The sequence below is a fragment of the Euprymna scolopes genome, chromosome 25, assembly GCF_053919585.1.
Source record: "Euprymna scolopes isolate OS-2025 chromosome 25, ASM5391958v1, whole genome shotgun sequence".
Taxonomy (NCBI): Eukaryota; Metazoa; Mollusca; class Cephalopoda; order Sepiida; family Sepiolidae; genus Euprymna; species Euprymna scolopes.
Window position 1 is genome coordinate 27786667 of NC_136506.1, and position 24148 is coordinate 27810814.

The following is a 24148-nucleotide window of genomic DNA, read 5'->3' on the forward strand; positions in this document are numbered from 1 at the left end:
GTGTACATGTGTAGGTATATGTATGTGTGTATGTATATATATATATATGTTTATATATATTTATAATTTGTAATATTAAAAACAAGTCAAACAAGATTAAAAACATGCATTTGTTTATGAGACCGGTTGCGGTAGGTCCTCAAACTTTGGATACTCGACTCCATTGAGAAAGGATTAGTTGCCTGTCAGCTAAAAGTTTCGAGTTCTTAATATGTCCTTTCAAATGTAAAATTATCGTTCAATACTAGCACAACAAATATCAGTACTCAGATAATTAATTCTCAGGAAAGAATTAATTAGGCCTTATGACGCAGAACATTTGAAAGCACATCTATCAAGCATACATAGTCAACGCCATATCCACCTACAAATTTAAAGGGGATGAATCTATCGTTTTATTGCGTTTAACACACATGCCATGTCAAGATGTAACAGTCGTTCCAGTAATGCCCCCATTATACGGACCAATCTTGTTATACACTACCCGAAAAGCGATAGTAGCACAATAATATTTTAATTGTTTTTATATACGTGCTATATAATTTATTTATATATATAATTTCAGGGCATTTTGGGACCTAGAGGAAAAGATGGAGTTGATGGTGTTGATGGAAAACCTGGACCCCCTGGACCAAATGGTGATAGAGGTGAAGCGGGAAAACCTGGACCAATCGGACCACGAGGGATGATTGGAAAGAGGGTAAGTATTATTGACTGCAAGCATGGATAAAGTTCAAACATATGCGGATGAAAATTTTTTTTCATGAAGAATCTAATTGCATTAACCAACTAGCCATGTCTGTAGTAAAACACGTTGACTGGCTAAAATGAAAATAGCTTCACCATAGTCAGCAGAGGTATATAATGGCTGCCAGGAAACAGGGCTTGATGACCAAGGCTTTTAAGAAGATGAGTGGTCCCAGCAAGACAGCAACTGCAGGTTCTGTCACGGAGAAGTATAGAGTGCGAGCCACCTTACATCTAGCTGTAAGGTTCTACTGGGGACGGCTACTATATGACGCGTTACAATAGAGTGTGTAAATATATTTATTAGCTCATGTGTAAAAAGATGAATATTGAATCTAGAAGCACTCTCTGTAAAATGTATACTAGAAAGAACGGTTTAAAATAAGTCACACACCATTCAGTATGACTATAGAAATCCCACTGTTTCGTACCTTGAATATAGAGCTATTAAATCTACATTACATAGTAATATGGGACAAGAGTGGTAAAATAAAGTTACCTTAGTAGAAGTTGGTTTCCACAGTTATGTTGGGTTTAACAGAATCGGGAGGGAAAAGATGACTAAAGGCAATGTCTAATGTAAGTCCTGAGAAAGAAACTAGAATCTTGGGAAGATTTCCACCATTCCAGTAATTATAATAATAAATGTAATAATGCTATTTTTCTTATTCTACTTGCAGGGACCTATTGGACCTCCTGGAGCTGAAGGCGCTGATGGATTACCCGTAAGTATTCTTGTGTAGCTATTTGCATAATAAAGCGAAGGCATTCAATATCTTTTATATAATGTTTCTAAATTAGTGTGATGAGAAGTGATAATTCGTGTTAATCGCATTATTCGGATTACTATTCCCATCCAACTTTTGTGTCGATGTAGACTCCGACCTTCTTCAGGTGTGCCTTTTCGAACATGGATATTTGCACAGAATTTCGAAGCCATTATTTCACCTAGAGGGAAGAGAATGTTATCATTCCGTGAGCCGTTAATAGATATAAGTCTAAAGTAATGTGTAATTATACTTTTATTATCGCCTTCAATTAAGACTGGACCTTTAACTCTCAGAGTATTGAATGTCTTCGCTTTTATGATTGTACCTATTTACTATTTCTCCCCACGGGACAGAGTTAGACACCAGGGTCGTTTTTTAACGTAGAGAAAAGGTACAAAAATAAAAATTGTCTCAGTTGTGAAGGATTTCTCCTCCACCAAAAGAGCACAAGAAATAGAAGTGCAGCATCTGAAGAACAGATACTACACTTTGATTGGATTTATTTGCTTCCCCACTGAGCAAATTAGGCACAAGGCCGTTTTTTTAATGCGGATATAGGGGGAGAGGGAGGGGGAGGGAAAGGGGGGACCAGCTCCCGAGAGGTGGGAAATGGGAGCTGAATTAGTAACTGTTGGTATGAAGGGTCGCCCCCTCAGTGACCAAGGTCAGATATGTGGGGTTACCCCCACATATGGTCTTTGCTAGTCATAGCTTGCAGCATCCGTCGGAACAGTTTATTTATTTGCTTCCCCACTGAGCAAATTAGGCAGGAGGCCGTTTTTTAATGTGGAGATAGGGGAAAGGGGGAGGGAAAGGCGGATCCAGCTCCCGAGAGGAGGAAAGTGGGAGCTGGATTAGACACTGTTGGTATGAAGGGTTGCCCCTTCAGTGACCAAGGTCAGATATGTGGGGTTACCCCCACATATGGTCTTTGCTAGTCATAGCTGGTCTTTGCTAGTCATAGCTTTGCAGCATCCGTCGGAACAGATGGTATTTATTTGCTCCCCCACCGAGCAAATTAGGCACAAGGCCAATTTTTAATGTGAGAAGTGAAGGGAAGGGGAAGGGAAAAAGGGGACCAGCTCCTGAGAGGTGGGAAATGGGAGCTGGTTAAAGGTCAGGTATGTGGGGTTGCCCCCACATCTGGTCTTTGCTTGCAGTATCTGCCGGAACAGATGGTGTTTATTTGCTCCCCCACCGAGCAAATTAGGCACAAGGCCATTTTTAATGTGAGGAGTGAAGGGAGGGGGAAGGGAAAAAGGGGACCAGCTCCCGAGAGGTGGGAAATGGGAGCTGGTTAATGGTCAGGCATGTGGGGTTGCCCCCACATCTGGTCTTTGCTAGTCATAGCTAGTCATAGCTAGTCATAGCTTGCAGTATCTGCCGGAACAGATGCTACACTTTGATCTTGACCAAAAGGCCAATGTAACACAATCAAATAAACGAGAAAATTTATATGCATCTACTTGTTTCGACCATAGAGAACATTACGATTATTTTTTTTATATATGTTGAAACTTTCATGGGGTATGTAGTAACTCTGTAACCGAAATTTCTGTACGGCATAATAACGCTGAAATACCGGTTTCTACTGGATCACCGAAGTTAGGCAACGTTGAACCTGATCCGTATCAAATATGTGACCATTTGGAACTTCCAGGTGCTGTATGTGCTCTCCGTTTATCTCGGCATTGTTCCCATTCGTCCTGGACTTCTCCCTACCACTGGACTTAAACTGTACCGATTCAACCCTTTGCCACCCAAGTACACCGCAGATTCCTCTACAGGGGGTATCCTTTGTCTTTCGATACTGAACGGAGACATCGACCGAGATTTCCATTTACACGTCACTGACATATGTCAAAGCTTCAGTTATGTATTCGATCGTGTTTTTGTACAGGCTATCGCACACAGTCTATACTATTTAACGCCTTGCCAAAAAGTAAGACACATGGTCAATTGTAGTTTTGAGAAGCCAACGCAGCAAGAAAAACCTAAAAATGAAAATATTTCCTGAACGGATCCTCTTAGCATTTCCATAGAGGGGGCCCCTAAAACGAATAGACATAAACTAACTCTTTACCAGACAGCGGATCGTCAAAGACTAAACAGGACCGATATACGTCATCATCGCCGACAATAACGACATATTATATTTTCTTATATTAGTGTGTCGGCATACTTTTCAACACAGTAGAAATACAACACAAAAGACATTATTGGACTGATTTCACAAAAATTCTACTAATATTGTTACATTTAATGGAAGCGAGTGAGAACTTGATGTCGCCAATATTAAATAAAGTAAGCGATGAAACTTCCAACCATACAAAACTGTTCATCTGTAGAACACAATACCACGGAGCTTCTTCCCAGCTTACATAATGTAATATTGTGGTCTATATAATTTATAGTTCGTCTTTTAATAAAATGCATGTCAATAGTATATACACGCTGATTGTTGTCGTATTTGTAATCAAACAAACATCCACTTGTTGAAGGAACATAAGGTTTATTCATATAATACAGTAATAGGATGACGAGAGAGGATTCGGATCAGACTTTTGATTGGTCGGTTGGTCGGTCCGGCAATGGTAGAAGTGTTACGGCTTTCTTTTTCTTTCGCATTGTCTTACTGACTACCGTTGTTTATACCTTAGACTGACATCAATCACATTCCATGAATCGGAATACTGATTGTTCCCTTGGAAATATTGTTCGCTTATTTTGCCATTCTTTTTTTATCGATATTTCAATTGTTTTACTGCTTTGCACGTTTAGCAATTCCAGTCTCGTTAAGATATATTCTCTCATTGTTTCTTTACCCTGATTCTTCGATCGGAATGTAAGGTTGACGTCATCGATCAGCAATCCGATCTACATCAGGTTTTGCCTGGATCCCTGATTGCGTGTATGTAATACATTCGATATTTTCCAGGCATTTTCCGTCACCTATGCAACAGAATCGTTCTCAAATCCAACATAAACAAGTTTTTTTTATGGGCCAGCCTTTACAATATATTAACAACCCCAATTTCCACCATCACCGAGCATAACAGTGTTCTCTTATTTGACACGCATTGACCCATATCCTTGAGTGACCTCCAGGCTATAATAAGAGGTGACTATCTAGTAAGCAAAAAACAAGCTCCTGTCCATTAAAAAAATCATTCGAAACGAATAGGCTACTGCATTTCTTTTTCTTTTTCTTTATTGGTCTTTTAAACATTTTATCTATTTTGCTTTCACAGGGACCGATTGGTCCTATTGGTAAACAAGGAAAACCAGGACCTGCCGGACCTGAAGGCCTCAGCGGAGAAAAGGGTGGACCAGGTGAACGAGGACCTCAAGGAGTCCGTGGAACTGCAGGACATCCGGTGGGTAAAACTACTTTTATTATATCGTAGATTTGATACTATTTTTATTATTGTTATTACCTAATTAAACTACATACAAATCTGGTTTATTGCCTTTATTTCCATGGAAATTGCTCTACTGGGCTCCAATCACTATCTTCAAGTCCAATGTAAACAAATACGTGTCTTAACCCGATATATATCTCTATATCTCTCTCTCTCTCTCTCTCTCTCTCTCTCTCTCTCTATATATATATATATATATATATATATATATATATATATATATATACACACAATTGTATAGTTTTGTTTCCCAGATGCAGATTCACTAAAACCACTGTGTTTAATACCGAACAGAGCAGGTACATAGTCTGTTTATTATATAAACATTATTGGTTGCATATGTGAATACATATTTTAGTAGAACCAAAATTCATAGGGATCAGTTTATCAGACTAAAAATAGAATCAATCTGGCCGGGCATCACTCAGACAAAGGTTCGGCTGACTTCTACATTCTATTGTATTGTTCTGTTTTGTACAGGGTGACGCACCTTTTTTGTGAATGTTTTGAACTAATGTAATATTTACTAATTTAAAATAATATCCCTGCTAGGTAACACACCTACTTGTATTCAATGTGGCCAGCCCCAGCAATATCACAACTCAGAACCCACCGAAAATTATACGGCACTTGTTTCGATTCATTTATTTTGGGTGACCACATAACGCGCACCGTCTAGATAATACTATTCATAATATTTCAATGTGTTTAAAATGTCATATTTTTTTTACAGGGAGTAAGAGGCGAGGATGGAAAAAACGGACGAGATGGCAAACCTGTAAGTATGACATTTCTTTAGCAGAATTATACTATTGGAACATTTGGAAATTCCACGATGTATAAATGTTGCTGTTAACAATAACAATTTGATTTGAAATAATGAATATCTGTTATTGTTTGTTTCATTATTTTTGGCATAGTGCTACTGGATATATATATTTGGACGATTATAACTAGTGGCATTGGATAAGATTAAAAACATTGGGAGGATTATAATTGGTATTGGTATTGGATAAGATCAAAAATATTTTGACGATTATAACCAGTGGTATTGGATAAGAAAAAAATATTTCGACGATTATAACCAGTTGTATTGGATTACATCAAAAATATTTCGACGATTATAACCAGTGGTATTGGATAAGATCAAAAAATATTTCGACGATTATAACCAGTTGTATTGGATAAGATCATAAAATTTGGACGATTTGAACTAGTAGGAATAGATAAGATCAAAAATAGTTTGTTGATTATAACTAGTTGTATTGCATAAGATCAAGTAAATTGGAGGATTATAACCAGTGGTATTGGATAAGATAAAAGAATTTGGAGGATTATAACCGGTGGTATTGGATAAGATCATAAAATTTGGACGATTTGAACTAGTAGGAATAGATAAGATCAAAAATATTTGGTTGATTATAACCAGTTGTATTGGATTGGATAAAAAATATTTGGACGATTATAACAAGTTGTGTTGCATAAGATCACAAATATTTGGACGACTATAATCAGGAAGGATAATAACAAGACAAAATGGTTCAAGATTTTTCTGCGATTGCTTTTTATCACTGGTGACATTAGTTGGAGTAATACCTCAATTATTTACCAACAAGCTTTTAGTATTCGAAGCTTTTCTTATTTGATTAATCCTGCCTATTTTTGCTTTGGGACTACTATATTTAATATTTGTAATTGGATAATTTTTTTTTGGTATGATAGTTATTTCTTTTACCCTCTTCTTCTTCGAATCTATGCTCTATTACATAGAATATTGAGAACAGATACTCCTTTTTAATGTTAGATAAAAGGGCAGGGATCCATATAATGATGTAGTCGCTGGAATGCTGATAACAGACACTACTCTTTGATCCTAGTTAAAAGGAAAGGAACCTTATGAAGATGAAGTCGCTACGATGCACGATGCTGATAACAAAGACGATACTTTGAACAGGTTGGGGAAGAGAATTACCTGGATTCAAACATATCATTATATTGTTCTATTCGGCGTTGTCCAGGAGCAAAGCATATGTGATTACAGTATTGCATTAAAAAGTGTTAACTAAAGTATTCTGATTACATTTTTTCAACACACAAGAGCAAGAGGGAGAGGGATAAGTTTGGTGAACGGGGCAGAAATGGTTACAGACCAGGCGTGCACAAAAAGCATATGAAAGAGAGAAAGACACAGGGTCGACTGGGGAAAAAGAGAGCGGGTGTACATAGAATTCTTAATATAAAGATGTTACGCAGAATTTCACTTCTTTTAATTTAAATATGTTTTTTTATTTTAATTTTATCAGTTTTACACTTTTTGATGACTCGATGTTAAACGACTTCACATTCAAGAGGTTTGTTTTCGAAGACCTGCAGACTTGTTGAACTATATTTTTGCCGACTGTTTTCCTCCTACCTATAGCATTTGTCTTTTAATGGCTAAAGACGTCGCTATTTCCAATATTCATCTTTTATTATTGTTAGCTCTTTTCATGACTGGTACCACCTAATCAGGCTGTCTGAATGTATTTCCTTCCTGAGACGAAATGCACCTAACATTGGTGCTTTTTGTTTTTCTACTTGCTTTCGTATAACTTAATTATGTTCTGCAAAACCCAAACACAAAATAACAACCCACTTTTTCACTCTTTTCTTTTTCCCATTGCCTCGTTCTCTTTCTATCTCTCCAACCTCCTGGCTGGTTTCCTAACTTGAAATGTACCAAACATTAATACTGTTACCTTTTTCCCTCTCCCATAGCTAAACTCATTCATATTCTGCAGCCCAGGGAACAAAAACGTTAAATACACTATTAAAAAAAACCCAAACACTATAAACTTGCGATTGAAGATACAAAAAGCTTGAAGAATACAAACCTTCTACAAAATAATTGGATGAAACATGAACAGTATTTGCAAAATAACTACATTCAGCATTAAATAACCCGAAAAAGGTTGATATGCCGTAAAACAAAATAACCAATTAAATAACAATTAGATTAAAATAAATACTTTCAGCTAGATATGCCTTAAATCAACAAGCATGATTACTGCTTCATTTTTTTTAAACCGCACTATTTTATATTGCATAATTGGATTTTGCAATACCTACATATTTTATTTTGTCTTTTAATTATGCTTATTTTTTATTCAGGGTAAAGACGGAAAACCAGGAATCCAAGGGCAAATTGGACACCGAGGATGCAAAGGAGAGACGGTATGTAAAGGCGAACAAATGCACAGATTTTATGCGAAAATGAAATCATTAGAAATAGACCCCCCCTCGCCAAAGACATAACACAAACAACAAGTGTATAGCATTTAATTCGTTTTTCACATACATAAAAAGAAATTATAGCATTTTAGAAAATTGATTATATATATATATATATATATATATATATATATATATGTATATATATATTTTTTGTGTGTATCTGTTAGAAGCGTTGAGTGAAATTTGAAGAATAAAAAATCTATAAATGCATTTGAAGCCAAAACTGCAACGCGAAAAGGTTGTAAAGAGATTGCTTCGAATTTGGAGGTATCAAAACCAAAGCAAAATATGATGAAAGTAAAAATAAAATAGATAAATCCCATAATTTATTATACCATACCTGTCCACACTGAAACACTTATCGCAATATTCTGTGGATCATATTTCCATTCTATGGGGGTCAGGCGCGAACGAACACCCCATGATTTTATTATACCATATTTCTTCAAACTGAAAATAATTATCAAAGTATACTTACGCAGATAGATATGAAAAGTCTTTATTAAAGTTTTTTGCCTATTTCCATTCTATGGAGATCAGGCGCGAACGCAGACACCACAATTTTATTATACCATTCCTATTTAAGTTAAAACATACTTAAAGTATTATTATGTACATCTATATCAAAAATATTTGTAAACATTTTCTTTTTATTTTTTAAATTTTTATTTCCATACTTTGCGAACGAAGATCCCACAAATTTAATGAATCATCATTATGCCAGATCAAACATACCCATTCCTGTGTCTCGATACATCTTCTATCATTATATGTGATCAGTTTTCTCTAATAGTCAACCATATAGGAGCCTATTTGTGACCAGACACACACACAGACGTTCAGCTATATATATATATATATATATATATATATATATATATATATATATATATATATGTATATATATATGCGAATAATTGTTATATCGATTAATTTCCAAGATGTAAATCCAATTTAACTCGCGTGATTATTAAAGAGTGGTCAATGCAGGACAGAGCTGGTATATAGTTTGTTTATTATACAAACATTATTGGTCACATATGTGCATACATGTTTCAGTGGAATCCCAATTCAAGGACAATACGTAATCCGATTGAAAAAAATCGACATATATTGACCTATCGAACCACTTTTGTATGATGACGTGTTATTGGGATTCAGCCGAAACATGTATGCACATATGGAACCAAAAATGTTTGTATAATAAACACATTATACACGGCGTCTTATGTAATATATATTACTATATGTATATATATATATATATATTTATATATATATATATATAGAGAGAGAGATAGCTAGATAGACATACCGATAGACAGACAGATAGATAGATAGATAGATAGATAGATAGATAGATAGACTTATGAATCATTTAAGCAGACATTATTAAATACAACGAAATTATTTTGCTTTATGATTATTTATTTTATTTTTTCGATTTTTCGTAAAATATTATTCATATGAAAACGCCAGACAGTTTAATACGTTGTTGCAACAACTTACTAAAATGTCTGGCATCGCACGTAATATTGATTTTAAACCTCAGATTTTTTTTTATAGACTTAGTTTTTAACCGACTTTAAATCGACTTTTTGACCTCTCGTCACTCGATTATTATGTATCTTACTTTTAACTTTTAATCCTTTCCATTATCGCTCCTATTCCCTTTCACTTCATCAACTCCATGAATTGAACCCGAAAATAATTCGCAGACGAATCGAAAGCGCTCGTGATAACTATGGGACTTTCGTTAATATTTTTGATTTTGATTGATTATTAGTGACTTAATAAAGCCACAGGGGAGACAACCGCAACAGCAAAATTGAAGCTTGCCTGCAGGACACTATATATACAAATGTTAGCAAATTTGGGCAAAATTATTTGGTTTGAAAATGTAACTTTTAGAGAGAGAGAGAGAGAGGGGGGGAAAGAAGAGAGATACCATCATTTTTGAAAATTTTATAAGTTCCAAATCTCAACGACTACTGACCAGAATTTAACAAATGAAGGATCGTTGGAAATCTAATGACCTCAATTGTGTAGTGGACTATGTGACATTTGTCCTTGATGTTGCACATTAACGGGATCATAAATCATCCAAGCCTATTTTTGGCACATTTTTGTAACCATAAAATGTTTCAATCATAGTTGTTTTCCTAGTTTTGCATATGAATTACAAAATATCTGATATTTCCCCAAATCATTTGGCCTTGATGAAGCAAAGACAAAAACTTCCTGCTATGGTTTCAAATGATCTAAAATAACAGCAAGAAGAGACTTGATTCCAAATATTTCTCATATATTATATCTTCCTTCTTTGTTTTTTTTATACAAAAAGTAAATTTCACAATTCATAAGGATAATTTGATAACGGAGGTATTTATAATCGTATTTTATTTCCAAAAGAGGGGGCTATAAGATATGAGAAATATTTAGAATTTAGTCTCCCCTTGCTGTAATTTCAGATAATTTGAAACTATTGCAGCAAGTTTTAGTATTGCCTCCATCAAAGCCAGACGTTCTGGGTATATATATATATATATATATATATATATATATATATATATATATATATATATATATATATATATATAAGGGACAAAATTTTAAACCCCAATATTTATTAGAAATAACAACTGTGAGAAGTTGAAATTTTGGCAACTGATAGTCATTATCATCCATAATAACAGACTAAAATTTGAATGAATATATATATATATATATATATTGAATGAATATATATACATTATATATACATATATATATATACATTGAATGAATATATATATATAAATATATACATATATAACTACTTAATTTACTCACATAAAATTAATATATGAAGGTATAGATTTATGCGTAAACTTTAAGTATTTACTTCAAAAATGCTCAATACAAAGGTAGAGCTAGTTAGTAATTTATAAAATATATATGGCGATTAAGCTACACTTTATATTCTGCGTTTCATCCACTCTAGGACTCCTCAGGCTTATGCGCGAATTCTGTGGTTGTTTATCGTTTTTATATAAGCTTAATCGGCATATATATTTTATAAATTACTATATATATATATATATATATATATATTTATATATATATGTATATTAGTATTAGTCGTAGTATCGGGAAAAGTAACCAATGTAGTTTTATGGGGGATGGGGGTGCTTGGTAAATAGAACAAGTATACATTGGCAAGTGCTTTGTGTGTTTTTATACCATTGGAGGTTGAAGATGCATAATCGTTTATGTAACCGGATTAGAAACCGAGGGTGCCGATTGTTTTCTCATCTTCTGTAAAATATTAAATAAGTATTTTGCTCTGATGTTGAAATATTTCCTTTTAATAAAGTACTTTGCTAGAGCTGACTCTCTAAAACAATACACACACGCATATACACAGATACACACACATGCTCAGAGACACAGCTACACACATACGCATATATATATATATATATATATATATATATATTACAAAACTTTGTTGAAATTCAAAGACTTACACTTCTTTTTGTAACTTTTGATTATTTGAAAAAAATGTAAGTCTTTGAATTTCAACGAAGTTTGTTACTATATATGATCTGCACTTATAAAATAGATACATTAAGCGTCACTCAAAATTAACGATGCTTAAGTTTTTATCATAATAATCTTAATCCTTTAATCGAAAACGGTATACATTGAAATTAACAATATTTCAAAAATAAACATTTATATATATCGTTTTCGATTAACGGATTGAGATTGTTATGATAAAAACTATATTTATTTATTTATTTATTTATTATTTTTAAAAACAGTAATCTACGGACACGCGTTTTTCGGAGCCCTACTCCTCTTCAGCGTAGCTTTACTGTTCGTAGGATTCGAACCTTGGACCTTATGTATTCCAGTCTAGCGACCATATATATATATATATATACATATATATATATATATATATATATATATATATATATATATATATATAGTCATCCACATACAGTACTGTTTCGCAGCTCATCAGTGCGGCTATACAAGTAACTACCTCAAGCCAGGATTGAAACCCCACCGTCTGTACGACAGTCAAGGTTCCTAACCATTACGCTATTGGCGGCTGCTGAGCGAGTAATGAGTTTAACGATGTTTTGCCATCGCCCGAAATACCTACGCTCGATCTCTTTACATAAAGAGCGTCGCTTATATGCTAACATATATATATATATATATATATATATATATATGTATATATATATGTATGTGTGTGTGTGTATGTATATTTAATGACGAAATAAAGTGACATTGTTTAATCTAATTATTTATTTTCTTCATTTTGTAGGGTCTACCTGGAGATCCAGGATTAAAGGTAAGTAATGCTAAGTATATACCAAGTAAAATAACATTTTTTTAAAATCTATCTATTCGTCTCCATATGTATTTATCAATCTCGTTAGTGTGTTTTATTTTGTTAACTATCGGTTAATACACACTATATAATATTTAATATATTTTCAAGTAAGTAAAATTGAAATTTCAGTAAGTTGTTAGATTAGCACATGCAGCGAAATCGTCCCGTCCAGCACGCATATTTTTTATGCAGTTATATGTAAACATTTTTCAAAGCCTAGTTTTTAAAATTAAACGTTTAGACGCCACGGTTCAACATTGAATGGCAAAATGAATTGAAACAGGCAGTGAAGTCATTGAGAAGGTTGCTGCAAAGGAAGTTGCTGCTTTCTAACATGCTTAATAAGAGTATTATATATATATATATATATATATATATATATATATATATATAGAGAGAGAGAGAGAGAGGTCCTGGATATGACCTTAAACTATATCCAGTGGTGAGGCCCCAGCTTGTGGGCTTTGGGGAGTGTGGAGCCACCATTTAATTACCATTGCTGTCAGGTCCACTCTGACCCGGAGTGGTAGTACCTGTTAGGGTTCCAACTATGGGTTAAATAGAAACCGACTTGAAAACAACAAATATATTCTATTAAAAAAAATTTCTTCCGAATCTTTGGATTCGGCATTAAATAACCCGAAAAGGGTTGATATGCCGTAAAACAAAAACAACCAACGATATATATATATATATATATATATATATATATATATATATATATATATATATCCAATCTATGTAGTATTGTTGACACATCTAAGCTGGTGAATTTACCACTTGTCCTTCCCTCTCAGACAGGATCAAAATAGATTCCTCATCAAATAGGTCGCACACTATCAACTAAACTCCCCCATCTGTCCCATCGACGATGTGTTGCATCTCTGTGCCTTTCTTGCAAATACTTCAATCAACTGTGGGTCTCAGTCGCCGTAAATACCCACGACTAACCTGACAAGAAGCAAAATCTCACGTCTTTCTGTAGAGATCTCTAGATGCCAAAGATTTATCTACTTTCGTAGTTTCTTCCCTAGAACTGGTAGACTTTGGAATTTTCAGCTTCTCTTACTGTACTGACATACAGAAGTTCAAGTGTAATGTAGAGAGATATCTTGCTACTCAACTTCCTATATAGTGTCTCTGCGGATATGGTCCAAAATGGCACTGTATCTTGTTTAGGTGAATAAGAGTAAAAACAAATGTGTTCTTTTTTTTTTCTAAGTGTTCTCATGCAATCGCCTTAAAAAGTAAAATTTCCCTTTTTGAATGGTGGTGGTTATGGGTTAGTAGAGCGTGTTAGTCTACAATAAAACAAACGTTTTGAAAGATATCATACACAACTAATCGATGTTTTTTTGTTTTTTTTTTTAAGTAATCTCTTTCTTTTTTTTTTTTCAAGGGTGAGCCGGGCAACTTCACTATTGAAACACTTATTGAGACGTATCCGGTAAGTTTCTTACCTTCTCTTCACTCTTTATAACCAAAAATAACCCAATCAATTCACAAAATATTTGCAAAAGCTTCTCTGCGTTAGGATGAGCAAGGCGAGATATATTTAGTTAAATTTAGCTTAATGCAAGAAAAAAGAAAAAAAGATTATATTGCTTTGCATAACGTCAAATAATTCTGATATTGGTAAAAAAAAAATTGACGGTTGGTATTAAAAATCAATTAATAAATATTCTGACAACTACTTTTTTTCTTGAAATTCTTTGTAGAGCATGTAAGGGCGATTATGTACGTTACAACCTTATAAAATTAAACCTCAGATCTTTATCAGACATATCTTGTTAAACTCAGGAATATTCTTTTCAAATACTTTTGTATTGATCTTTTGAGGTAAATGAATATTTCATTGATATTGCACTTCAATTTCACTTAGCCAACTTTTTCCTTTTTTTCCACAGGGCATCAAAGGTGAACCAGGTACGTAAAACAATATTTCTTAAAGATAATAATTTCTACGTAGACGTGGCACACTTGGCTATACCCTGACCTTCACCTTCGATAGTTTGTGTGTCATGTGCAAAAAGTGTAATCTTTTGTTTTAGTTTTTGTCTTCACTATACAAAAAAGATAGGCCCTGTCGGTGGGGCATTAGAATACGTCGACTGCCCCCCTGCAATGGGTAAAATTCCCTCAATGGGGGTCCTGGATATGATCTTAAACTATATCCAGTGGTGAGGCCCCAGTTTGTGGGCTTTGGGGAGTGTGGAGCCACCCTTTAATTACCATTGCTCCCAGGTCCACTCTGACCCGGAGTGGTAGTACCTGTTAGGGTCCCAACTATGGGTTAAATAGAAACTGATGTGAAAACAACAAACATATTCTATTAAAAAAAAATTCTTCAAAATCTTTGGATTCGGCATTAAATAACCCGAAATGGGTTGATATGCCGTAATACAAAAACAACCAACCAACCAACAAAAAAAATATGCAACAAACCCCAAACCAGTACACACCTACTTTCGCTTTCTCCATCTTCCTAATATTCTTCAGTAGTTTTGTATTTTTGCATTTGAGCTACTTTTTGTTAATTGCTGTTCTTGTTAATATATAAGAGAATTTTTATATTTACTTTTCCTGTAAGTGTCTTACATGCGTTGCATTGTGCATATAGCCGATGCTGCCATCACACAAATCATCATCACACACACAATCACATGCAAATATATATATAATTTATGATTGTCAACATGAGTATACATTTGTACGCATAAGATTCACTCCTTAACTAATTAAGCTATTATTTGGAATTCTGGATTCCATTTGGTAGTCATAAAAGACGGAAACACGTCTTATTTCAATTTGATTTAGAGGGGGAGGCAGTAATAGAAATTCTTTGTTTAGCAATGGATATTATGCATCAATGAATAAGTATTCCCGTTATTGCATTCTACAGAGAGTAGTTTAAAGGAACCATGAACTCCAGGCACTATTTTAAACGGGGCCATGTAGAGAGAATATCTTATTTGAAAATTGAAATACATAGGATTTCGCATTACATTTTATTCATAGTCATCAATAGGGCTATGAAAACAGCATATTATTTTCATTGTTTTGACTCTCGAGCATATATCCGACACAGTTAGACAGAGTTAATCAACCGAGAACCACATCACTCTATATAAAAGTATGTAAGTTATCAACGGATACACAGCCAAGAGTCAAAACAATGAGAAGAATATGCTGTTGTCCTATCCCTAGTCATCAAACAACAATTAAGCAAGATTCCTTGAATTCAAATTCCTTTTCAAAATTCCTTAAGCTTAACCCTTAAAATTCAGACATTTCATGGAATAAAGTCATGTAACGGATTTGATCCAAATTTGAATATGGATTCTATACATAAGGTCTAAAATCATAGTTTCATAAAGGGACATATATCTATAACCGTAATATCCCGTTGGGACATAGATTTTTCTTACACTAAATAAGCGAACACAATTCCCCAAACATTTACAATAGAGTCTATGCGCGGAGGTGGCTAATGTCGAATATATTTACTTTTGCTTATCATTTTTGGACCGATAAAAACCTATTTCTTTAAGAAATTTTGATCGGTAATCACGTCTAAAAATCTTTAGATCTATAACACAATGAAAATGATTGAAACTTCAATGTTTTGTTTTATAGGTATTCCAGGCATGCCCGGTGAAGTTTTTTTTAACTCATCCAATATGGGTAATATTACTGGGTTGAAAGGTGACATGGTATGTATTTATTCATTTATTCATTTTGTTTCTATACTAAGTTTGATATCATAATACCTGGTCGGCAGGCGTTTCCCGCTTTTAAAATACGTTTAAATATACTATTTTTGTTGTAATAGTTTTAGACTATAATGGGGGTATTATCCTGCACAGTCGGGAGATTCTATTTATAAAAGAAGGAACTAACCAATCAAATTAATTCACGTCCCTACTAACCAATCAGAAACCAGAATTTCTCCATAAAAATTAAACTTTTCTGGAGCAACTTCGCATATGTTTTCTTCGTGTCAACACGGGAAGAATCTGTTGTTTTGTGGCTTCCAACTCAAGAACTGTCTACTGAGAACCAGTCCCCTCCAGAACTTGTATAGAATAACTACCCATCGGAAACTATTCTGAAACTAAACTGTGGCCTCCAACTCAAGAGCTATCTACTGAGAACCAGTCAACTCCAGGACTTGTATAGAGCTTGGTCAGAATCATTGGAAAATGTTCTTAAATTACACATGGCCTAAAACTCATGAAATCTCGAACTAAAATACACGTTCTTGTCCTCCAGGCGAGTGTTTAAGTGTAGCATATAAATTAGTCACAGATTGTACAGTGATATTTTGGGTTATTCGCTGGCTTCGTAACTAACATTGCATTAGAATATTTATCAATTAACTACTTTGTTCTACTTGGTTGCTTCTTATAACAAACAAATTGTCATTATTAACATAGTTTCTCTTTATAATTTTACGTGAATCATACTTTTGACAGTGAACCCTCCTTACCAATATTGTTCTATTGTATTAAGCAAGTGAGGCATACCAGAGGGAGGTAATAATAATTTTGTTATACTCGGCTTTGTCAGGAAGCAATAATAACAGTTTCTTTATTAACATTGCTCTATTGGATTTAATAAATGGTGATGGAGGGAGACAGAATCTTTTGTTCTACTTGGAGTTGTCCAAGAGCAACAAATGTAAATTGCAATATAACGTTTTATCTATTTGAATTATTTGGATTATAGACATAATTCCGGTTCATATTATTGTGAATGTTGGTGCAGGGAACTGGATTATACAGAATTATGAATGTTATTGAGTTTTGTTCTACTCGGCGTTGTTAAATAGCATTAAATATGAGATTACAGCATATCATTTTATTATTGGAATCCTTTCAGACGAGTAATTTTTCTATTTTGATTTATTTGCGGACTGTTATCCTTATCTTCAGAGTTGCCTTGCTGGGCCCCTGGTGCAGTGGATAGAAACCTTGCATCTCTATGGTAACATGTGATGCTGTAATCTCATTTTTTCATATATTTATTTGCGGACTGTTTTACGACATTTCGGCCATTGTCTGAAGATAACGCTGTCAATCCTAACAAAACCGGTCAAAGGATTAGTTGGCCAAAACGTGACGAGACGACAACAACTATGGAAGGCAGTAATTAATGAGGATACAGTTAAGAGACACAGCTTTCTTATCCGGTGGCGATTAATCACCTGATGAAGGCCAGGGGAATAGTTGGCCGAAATGTCGTAAAACAGTCCGCAAATAAATAAATGAAAAAATAAGATCACAGTATCACATTTGCAATGGATAGCTTTAGTATATTGATTACATCATATTTTTCAGAACTGAAATAAGGGAAAGAGAGGAGTTGGTTAAGTAAAGGCTGATGAAAGGGATATAGACGAAGACGGAAAATAGGTGAGAGGGAAAGAGAGAAAGATTACGATGGAGAAAAATGAGGGATAGAAATTTTAATATAAAGATGTTACATATATTATTTTACCTCTACCCCGTTTATTATGGTTCTGTGCACGCGTGAATAGAGTGAACTATCTAATGAGAAAAACGTGATTACACATAACTCGACAGAGTCAGAACATTTTAAACTTATTTAAAACTACAGGTTGGTCGCTAGAAAAGCGGGTAATTTGAAGGTCAGTTTAGATCATGAATAAAATGCGTGATACCTATTTTTTTACTCTTCAAAACGCCACACGAGCTTGCATTTTTAGATTAAGACGTTGCAGTGAAGTTCACGGACGACATTTTAAGTATCTATAAGTATAATATAACATTTGTCTTTCAAAAACATTGAAAAATTATTATTTGTAAAAATAAATTGTTGTTTGACATGTTTCCCGCTTTTCTAGCGACCACACTGTATTATATTTATTAAGAAAACCGTAGAATTCTTACGATGTCCCGTATCATGTAATACTTGTATGGGTGTTATTTTCTATAGGGTGAAATTGGTCTTCCCGGTGAAAAAGGTTTGCCTGGAAAACACGGAAAACCAGGACCTAAAGGTGAGAAAGGTGAGCCCGGCACAGTGGAGGAAGGACAAATGGGAGAACCAGGCAAAGAAGGACCCCCCGGAAAGACAGGCGAAAAGGGAGCTAAAGGTGATATGGGCGAAAAAGGGGAACCTAGTGAAGTACCAGTCTGCTGTAATTTAGCAGCGATGAATATTACAGAAAAAGGTCAGTGTAAAAATAAAGAATTTATATATCCAATTATCTTTCTACATAGTTTATATATATATAAATATATAAATATATATATATATATATATATATATATATATATATATATATATATATATATATATATATATATAAAGGAACAAACCGTATTATGTGTTCATCAACGTTTCGTCTTTATCTCGAGATTATTTCGAAATAAAAACGAAACGTTGATGAACACATAATACGGTTTGTTCCTTTTTATTTTCTCTATTTTGTCGGAATACTATTTCCATCATTTTCATCATATATATATATATATATATATATATATATATATGTTTTATTTTTTTATTACCGTTTTATCTGTTTGGCTACATATGTTTCCGATGGTGGACCCTGTTTACGATCCAACAGCTTTGGATCGTAAACAGGGTCATACATCGGAGACATATGTAGTCAAACAAATAAAGCGGTAATAAAACATGACACACACATTTGCTCTGCAATAGTATTGAGCACTCTCTTCAAGTTTTTACTAATTACCAGCTTTACCAAATATCCAAATATATATATATATACATATATATGTATATATATATATATATATATATATATATATATGCTCGATTACCGAAATGTTAATCCTGTTGCTTAAATGTTAATCATGGCTTAAATTCTTATTGATATATGTACATTACCATAGGTTAATTAATTTTGAATATATTACACATTTGGACAAATCTCTTCATATATATTTATATATATACATATATACATATATATATATATATATATATATATATATATATATATATATATATATTCTTTTTCTACCCTTTGCAAATGATTCAAATTTCGTATGTTATTATAGATGATAACGACTACCACTAAAACTTCAGCTTTTAACAGTTGTTATTTTAACAAACATTATTTTTTTAAATTTAGTTCCTTACCTTTGAACGCTAGTGTGTATATATATATATATATATATATATATATATATATATATATATATATGATACTATCGCTTCCCCGAGAGGGTTACTTGGTTGAGGAACGTCTTGGGTACGCAACCAGCTCTCTGGGGGAATAAACGATATCCAACGATATCCAACGATAAGCACATGTTGGAAACATCAACAAAGCGGGTCGATATGTCTTCTCATCATTTAGGAAAATGAGGGATCGGATTTTGCTTGCAAAAGTATTTGCTGAAACTACAAGTAAGTCATATATATATATATTTATATGTATATATATAAACTGAAATTTGGAAATACTTTCAGATAGCAGTTTCGATAATATTGTAAAATTAAAATCAATCAGTATAAATATCGGATACAAAAAATCAATGAAATATTCTCATTTCTTTTTAAATATCACTCGTTGCAAGATAAATTCCAATATAGTTTTATTTTCTTTTAAGGTGAAACAGTGACCGGAATGGCAGGAAGAAAAGGGGATAAAGGAGATAAAGGAGACATCGGAATTGCCGGTTTACCAGGTGAATCCGGACCTCCTGGAATACCTGGAATACGTGGAATCCAAGGACCCCCTGGAATACCCGGAAAAGGTTTGAAAGGTGAACCAGGAAGTATTGTTGCCAGCGGATGTACAGGTGAAAATTGTACTGATTTACGAGGACAAAAAGGTGAACCTGGTATTGGAGTTAAAGGAGAACCCGGTACGTATCGCACAGTTTGTATTTTGTTTTATGAAATTTTAACTCTGTCTTCACAGAGGAGTTTAGTAGAGACTGTGTGCACGCACACATACAATGCCACTTATGTATATATATATATATCTATATATATATATATATATACATATTTATATACATATTTATATATATATGTATTAGGGATGGGACAATTCCAATATTTTTCCGATTCCGATACAATTACTGATTCCGTATAAAATTCCCGATTCCGAAACCATAGCCGGTATTGTTATTTTTCACGATTACCGGAAAAAGAGATATTAACTATTTTAGTATTACTATCAGCGGTAGAATATTTTTCTTTAAAAAAAATAAAATAAAAACGCAATTCAAAGAATCGTTGTTGGCATCGGAAAATAGGCATATATATATATATATATATATATATATATATATATATATATATATATACATATACTGCTGATCACAAATTTAAGACCACTTATAAATCTTTACAAAAAACTTTCTTTTTAAGGATAAATTTTAAACCCTTCCGACTTAAGGTTCCCAATCTAAAAGGTAAGGAAAGCAAAAAGCTACGCTCCAAAGATTTATTTTTAAAATTTACATTTTTCATTAAATTAGGCTTTTACACATGATTAAAGTTATAAGACGAGAGAGAAAAAATCTATCAAATTGTACAAAAGTGTATGAAATATGTATGAAAACATTTAACAATCAATTTAATAATGAGTTTTACCTCCACTGCTTTTGATGACTTCAAAAATTTTTTCGGGTATGCTAGAAATAAGGGGTTCCATTAAGATGCGAGGGATCCTACTCAAGTTTCAGAAGATGGCTTGACGAAGTTCAGTTTTTGGTGAATATTGTTTGCCATTCTGATAAACCTCTCTAGTCATCCATCCCCAAATATTTTCAATTGGGTTTAACTCATGCAGGATGTCCCAAGAGATGGACTCCATTTTCTTGTAGAAAACTCAAGGTCCGTCTAGCAGTGTGGATTGCAGCATTATCCTGTTGGAATAGCCATCCATCTCCACACAAACGATGACCCTCCATCATCAAAGATGCTTTTTGTAGCATGCTAACATAACCAACTGCTGTTTGACGACCCTGCACACCGGGAGCTCCATTGTCCCTCTGTAAGTAAAACACCCATACCATTACGGACCCTCCACCACTATGACGTGTGGAAAAAATTTCAAGGGTAATTTTTTTGTCATGCCAATATCGCTGGAAGCGATCAGGACCATAAAAATTGAATTTTTCTCATCAGAAAACAGAACTTTCTCCCACTTCTCAACGTCCCAGGTATTCAGGACCAAATCTTAAGCGGTTCACTTTGTGACATGGAAGCAATCGAGGAATTTGTTTACGCTTTTTATTTACCACGCCTTTTGGATGTAAATGTCGCCTGGTGGTTGCAATCAGCATTTGTAACCGCCTTAATTTGATTAGAAGAAAGTCCTCTGTCATTCTTAACAACCCGTCTGATTCTCCTACTCAATGCAGGAAATTTTTTTTGTGGAGGGGTCTACCAAAGGATTTTGCTTTTCCATAATTCTCAGTGTTCTTTAGAAAGTTGCAAATAACAGTTTTACTGCGATTTACCTTAGCTGCTATCGCTCACTGTGACAAACCTTGCTTATTGAATCGTAGAATTTGAGAGCGCTCAACTTCGGTTAGTTTCTTGCTTTCGGCATGGTAATACCTTTCCACGGTGATTGCTAATTTCTAACTGAACTAAAAACATTAGAATTACCATAAATCTAATAATTTTTACCCTTGGTCTTAATTTTCATCATTTGTAAAAAGCCTAATTTAATAAAAATGCAATTTTCAAATAAAATTTTTTGAATGTACCTTTTTGTTTCCACAAACTTTTAGATAGCTGTATAAGTAATCTAAGTCGGAATAGTTTAAAATCCATCCTTAAAAGAAGGTTTCTTTTTAAAGATTTTTATATGGTCTTACATTTTTGATCAGCAGTATTTTTTTTTTTTGTATATATATATGTCCTGTGGTAGAGGTTTAGGCTTCTTATCGTGGGGTCCTGATTTCGAATCTTGCTTGATTCAGCCACTCTGATTAGTCGTAGACGACGAAACACGTGTCAGTGGATAATTATATTTTTAAACAAATTATATTTTAAAAACAATATACATTATATATACATATATATATATATATATATATATATATATATATATATATATATATATATATAACACTACTTTCGAATCCCGCTAAATTTAGTCATTCTGATGAGTCGTAGACGACGAAAAATATATCAGTGAATAATTACTTGTTTTAAAAACAATATATATGCCGATGTAAATTCCGATTCTTTACACGTCTCTAAATATTTAACTATAAAAGTGTTATTCTATCTCGATTATTGTAAAAAAAACCTACTTAAATGCCCCTATATTTCTCAAATGTAAACACACTATTGTGCGTGGGTGATCTAGAGATTTAGTTTAAAATCAATAAATATTTATTATTTTATTATTACTAAATGCAGTGGAAGATGTTTTTTTAAACCAAAATCAAATAAAAAAGAATCGATTTTGGTATCGGAAAATAGACTCAAATTGGGGTTATTTTTTTTGGTCGACCTGGACTCCTTTTTGCCCATATTGTTCTGGATTTCTAAAAAAAATTGTGATGACCGATTTGCTACGATTCACTTCGTTTGCAATGGATCTATGGGATAGTCCACCCCTATTAAGCTCAAAGATCCTTCCTCTCTCAAACTCTGATAATGGTTTTCCTTTTGCCATTTATAATTTAGTAAGATGTTTTTTTTATCCACTAACAAGTTGCTTTTAGTAACATAGAAAGCTTTTCGTATTCATTTTTTCAAAACTAGCCGATTTTATTAAAGTGGTTTTATCATTTTGACCAGGTGAAAAATGTTTGTTTTTTAAAAAATAATTAGACCAGGGTTAAAGTTTCGAATGAAGCAGATTTCATTTTTTCCATCATATCTTTCCTTTTGGCAATGGTTTCAACCATTTGTTTGATTAAAAATTCGATAACATGCGTAAACGCTTACTTTCTTAAGTGGTCTTATGATTTTGATCAGGACTGTATATATAATTATATATAATCAGGAAGGTGTGTTTCCTGAAACCATGGAAGATATTGTTAGATATTTGATATGTTGTAGACGTCAAGCACGGATTAATACCGAGAATATATTTTTATCCAACGATCAATCTTTCCACCACAATCATTATACTATGTAACATATTTTAACTTCATTTCTGATTTTACAAACGGTTCACAGAATGATTTTTGATAATCTGTAAATTTCTGTAATGATCAGAATTCAGAATATAAGGCCGCTTTAGCAAACACCCAGTTTGTGATATTGACTTCTTTGTAACTGTAAAACCGCACCTCCTCCTAAAGCGTATATTCACCGAGGTATTACGGCCTGCAGACAACGTTTTACAGATAATCATTACAGGCCGTTTGGCAAACAAAAGTTTATATCAAAAGTGTTGCATTATATCCAAAATGTTGCATTATATCCAAAGTGTTGCATTATATCAAAAGTGTTGCATTATATCCAAAGTGTTGTATCCAAAGTGTTGCATTATATCCAAAGTGTTGCATTATATCAAAAGTGTTTCATTATATCCAGTGTTTCATTATATCCAAAGTGTTGCATTA

At 33.5% G+C, this 24148-nt stretch overlaps 1 protein-coding gene across 1 annotated transcript in view; it reads left to right on the plus strand.

Moving 5' to 3' along the window:
• The window catches only part of LOC145247304 (uncharacterized), a 179396-nt gene that overhangs the window by 124820 nt on the left and 30428 nt on the right, over nucleotides 1-24148 (plus strand). Inside the window, exons 5-15 of the mRNA XM_080108927.1 lie at nucleotides 566-700; nucleotides 1428-1472; nucleotides 4769-4894; nucleotides 5673-5717; nucleotides 8090-8152; nucleotides 12537-12563; nucleotides 14005-14052; nucleotides 14513-14531; nucleotides 16242-16318; nucleotides 18564-18801; nucleotides 20213-20470. Coding sequence (XP_079965053.1) covers nucleotides 566-700; nucleotides 1428-1472; nucleotides 4769-4894; nucleotides 5673-5717; nucleotides 8090-8152; nucleotides 12537-12563; nucleotides 14005-14052; nucleotides 14513-14531; nucleotides 16242-16318; nucleotides 18564-18801; nucleotides 20213-20470 — 1081 coding nt within the window. The remainder of the gene's footprint in view (nucleotides 1-565; nucleotides 701-1427; nucleotides 1473-4768; nucleotides 4895-5672; nucleotides 5718-8089; nucleotides 8153-12536; nucleotides 12564-14004; nucleotides 14053-14512; nucleotides 14532-16241; nucleotides 16319-18563; nucleotides 18802-20212; nucleotides 20471-24148) is intronic.